The following is a 4,483-nucleotide window of genomic DNA, read 5'->3' as shown; positions in this document are numbered from 1 at the left end:
ATCAACCCAAAATAAATTACTAACTAATAGAAAGATAACAAGGAAAGAAAACAGCGAAGTGAACAAAAAGAAAAAATAAAAATTGGAAAAGAGAAATAAGAAAAGAGAAATTTTATAAAAATACAATAAAATAAAAAATAATAAATAATAAAAATAGAAAAATAAAATAAAGAAAATAAAAATAAAAATAAAAATGAGAGATTAAGAAGAAAAAGAAAAATGGAAAGAAAAAAGAATCCAAAAACTAAAAAATAAACGGAAAGGAATACACACATAAATAACTGTAAAAATAAGTGCAGACCGCAAAAAACTAAGGCAACCAACAAAGAGAAGAAAAAAGGTTGGGGACCCCGAGGAGAGAAGCAAGACTGAGGGTGACGAAGAGGGAGGGAGAGGGAGAAGGAGGGGGAGAGAGAGCGAGAGTGGAGGAGACGAGGACAGGCATCCACCCAGAGCTGGAAAGCGAGGGGGAAGGGGGAGAGACAGAGGGGAGCAACGGAGAGCCAGGAAAGAGAAAAGTGGAAGAAAAAGGGGGAGGGGAGAAACCCGAGCTAGGAGGGAAGAACGCGAGGCGAAAGAGGAGGGAGGGAAGACAACAGAGGATGCCAAGAGGTGTTCAGGTTCCAGCCGTCATCGCGATTGAGGTTGGAAGGGTTGTTGAAGATTTCAATAGCCTCTTTGAGTTTCCTTTTGAAGAAGTTGTCTTCCCTGCACACAACATGAGCGTTTTCTAGGGAGACATGATGCTTAGTGGCGGCGGAGTGTTCTGCCAAGGCTGATTTGGCCACTCGTTCATGCCTAATGTCAGCAGCATGTTCTTTGATCCTCGTGTGGATAGAGCGACCAATTTCACCTATATAAGGAGTGCCACATGAGCCTTGGATCTTATAGACGCTCGATTCCAAGAAGACATCCCTGGGGTCTTTAAGCGAGGGGATGCAATTTTTTAAGGTGGTCAAGGGTCTGAAAGCCACCCGCACACCATGCTTGGTAAGAATTTTGGTGATCTTGTGAGAGATGCCGGCAACGAAAGGAAGAGAGACAAAAGAAGAGGGGTCTGGGGGAGAGGAGGAAGGGAGTGAGGAGGCGCGCGAGAAAGACCTAGCGAGCTTGAAAGCCCGAGAGATTTGTTTGTGCGAGTAGCCATTCCATAGGAAGACTTGGCGGAGGTGGGAAAGCTCAAGGTCTAAGTTGTCCACATCGCAAATACGGAAGGCTCTCAAGGCAAGGGTTTTGATAATGCCCACTTTTTGGCTAGGGTGGTGATGCGAAGCAGCATGAAGATAGCGGTCGATATGAGTGGCTTTGTGGAAAACCTTGCGACCTAAGGAACCATTAGGTTTCCTGATGATCAAGATGTCAAGAAAAGGTAAGCACTTGGCAGATTCAACCTCTTTGGTAAAAGAAATGCAAGAAGCCACATTGTTGAGATGCGCATGAAACTCTTCAAGCTTTTCAAGGCCATGGGGCCAATAGACATTGGTGTCATCAACATAACGTTTCCACCATTTAGGCTTGAGAGGGGAAGAACGTAGTTCAATGTCTTCGAAATGTTCCATATAGAGGTTGGCGACAAGTGGAGAGAGGGGTGAGCCCATGGCTACACCATTCACTTGTTCGTAGATAACCCCTTGGAAAGAGAAGAAAGTGGATCGAAGACATAACTCTACTAAGGAGGCAACCTCAGAATTGACCTTGCGCTTGATGATGTTAATAGCATCGGTGATGGGGACTTTGGTGAAGAGGGAAACAACATCAAAGCTGACCAAGATATCCCTATCATCGCACGAGGCATCACGGATAAAATCAACAAAGTGTTGCGAGTCCTTGACAAATGAGTCAACATTACCGACATGAGGGGATAAGAGCTTAGCTAAGAAGGAGGCAAGCTTGTAGGTAGGGGATCCCATAGTATCCACAATGGGCCTTAATGGAATATTGGTTTTATGGATCTTAGGGATGCCATAGATACGAGGAGTAAGCTCTTTGGAGGGCAAGAGACGCCTCTTGGTGGCATCGTCAAACGAGGAGTTGGCGATGGCCAATCTGACCTTCTTCAAGATTTTGCTGCACGGGTTGCGATGAACAACCCTATAGCTGTCAGGGTCTGAGAGAAGGTCATACATCTTGGAAATATAGTCTGATTTATCCAAGATAACAGTGGCATTGCCTTTATCTGCCCTAGAGATAACGAGGTCATGATTGCGAAGAAGGTGTTGGAAGGCAAGAGACTCAGAACGGGGGATATTACACTTGGGAGGTTTGGCACGCCTTAAAGCAACAGCACAATCTTGCCTAACAATCTCGGCGATAGCAGAGGGGAGGGAATGAGCAGCATTTTCATAGTACATGTCCAATGATCCCCTGGATCACTTACAAACATTTAGAAATAATTCTGCTCCTTCTTTCACTGTACACTAATACTTCACATTCCACTTGATCCTCTTGATATGTATACTCTCAAGATTACTTTCCACTTGATCCTCAAGATTACGAATGCAACATATCAATACTCTCAAATTCTTAGGATACTCCCCCAATGTAGTATCACCATCATTCACCTAACAGGGGAGGCAAAAGATGGAGTAAAAGGGTAAAAGACAATGCAATCAATTCAAACATTTGAGGATCTAGTATAAAATGGGGTGAGTGATAATTGAAAATGCATGATCATGTATTAATGATCATCTAAAAAATAATATCAATATGAGCTTCCTCAAAACCAAACCAACCAAAAACTTCATCATAAATCCATAAAAATTAATAAAAACATAGTGACCTTGTTTGTTATTCTCATATTGACATATTTGAATCATACAACTCTAACATCAAAGTTGGATGGAAACAACCTAAACAAAAAACTATAACAACACTACCATAACTCATATTCATTTAATACTGACAAATTGAGAAGAGATCCCAAAATGAAATCTTTGTCAAAGGATTTCTATTTAATCATTTCTAACATGATTTCTTTGAGATTGAATTATTGAAAGTATGTAGATATTAAGGAGGAATAAAATCAACAAGAAATACTTCATAATGCACTATCTTTCACGAATAGTTCCTAAAAGAAATGCTTCCATGTCAGAAAAACTCTCACATCTTCTCTATTTAAGTTTTGAAGGGATATTGTAGACTTTGTTGACTATGTTTGACTTACTTTCAAATGTTGACTACTAATTAGACTTTTTCTACATATGCTCCTAAGCAGTGATTTTTGCAGTGGCGAGCCTTTGTCAATTGGTGATTTCATCTCTTCAAGAAATTATAATTTGGTGAATAAAACCTACATATGGGGTCAACCACATCACCAAAATATTAAATAATTTGGGTCCAAATCAAAAGCTAATTGCTCATTAGTTAATTGGTTGCAAATCCTAGTCAAATTGGCAATACAATCTATGTTTAGAACATAATTATTATAAAATTTTCACCAACCTTTCCGTAATGTTTTCTTATGGACAATATTATTTCGCCCTTAGAATAAAATAATATTTTCCCTTGGACTGAGCATTGCCTACCATTTTATTGATGCATGCCTCCAACTATCCTCATTTGGTCAACTATTTTATCTTTTAGGCTTTAGGACACGTATCCTGATTTAGGGAAGAATTAGATTTATGTTATAATGTTTAAAATTAGGCCCAAAATAGAGCTAACTCCATTGATCTATCTTACATTGATAGTCCAAATCAATTCATTTCACCATAAAAATGATAACATGAAAAGTGATGACAACCAAGTTGGCAATAAAAAAGAACACATTATTAATTGAATCTTAATGGATTGATAGACTAAAAGTACATTGTACAGAGTACACTTGGCATGTGGGCCATGGACCACCTGCAACTCTACAAATTCATCAAAAAATAAAATAATCTCTTTGTAACAACTGATAGATTAGCCAACTTTATTAATATTTTGAGTTATATGAACCAATTAATTTGCCTCTCATGTTACAAAAATGTCTATGACCAACAAAAAAATTGCCTACATATATTTGCATACCAAAAAATAAATTAATTCACCACAATTATTATTAAATTTTGATACGAAAAGGAAAATTTCACCAATAGAAAATAATTTTCTCCCTTGCCTCAAACAATCACCCTCGATTAGAAATTTCTCCTGCACATTTAAGGTTGAATTCACCAATAGTTTACATACTTTTTTTGGTAGAGGTTTCTTAAAGCTATCTTCACTCCTAAATAAGATGTATTTACTTCAACTTATGATTATTATGCTTAATACACACACACATGTATATATATATGTATATGTATATATACATATACATATACATATATATATACATATACATATACATATCTACATATACATATATATACACATATACATATATAAATATATACATATATATACATTATATATATATACATACATACATATATATATACACATACATATATATATATATATATATATATATATATACATACATATATATATACATATACAT

At 37.2% G+C, this 4,483-nt stretch overlaps 1 protein-coding gene across 1 annotated transcript; it reads right to left on the bottom strand.

Annotated features, from left to right (window-relative positions):
• Positions 1-551: 551 nt before the first annotated feature.
• LOC149571990 (uncharacterized) lies at positions 552-2,351 on the bottom strand. The gene has a single exon (XM_089815760.1). The coding sequence runs from the start codon at positions 2,349-2,351 to the stop codon at positions 552-554; it is 1,800 nt and encodes a 599-aa protein (XP_089671886.1).
• Positions 2,352-4,483: the final 2,132 nt, after the last annotated feature.

The sequence above is a fragment of the Cupressus sempervirens genome, chromosome 2 (genome assembly GCF_028749045.1).
Source record: "Cupressus sempervirens isolate cs-2001-9-10 chromosome 2, ASM2874904v1, whole genome shotgun sequence".
Lineage (NCBI taxonomy): Eukaryota > Viridiplantae > Streptophyta > Pinopsida > Cupressales > Cupressaceae > Cupressus > Cupressus sempervirens.
Note: the sequence above shows the minus strand (reverse complement) of the source record. Positions and strands in the feature narration are given on the sequence as shown.

What these genes read in the sequence shown, in the direction of transcription:
- LOC149571990 (XM_089815760.1), bottom strand. Translation starts at nt 2,351, where the DNA reads ATGTACTATGAAAATGCTGCTCATTCCCTCCCCTCTGCTATCGCCGAG.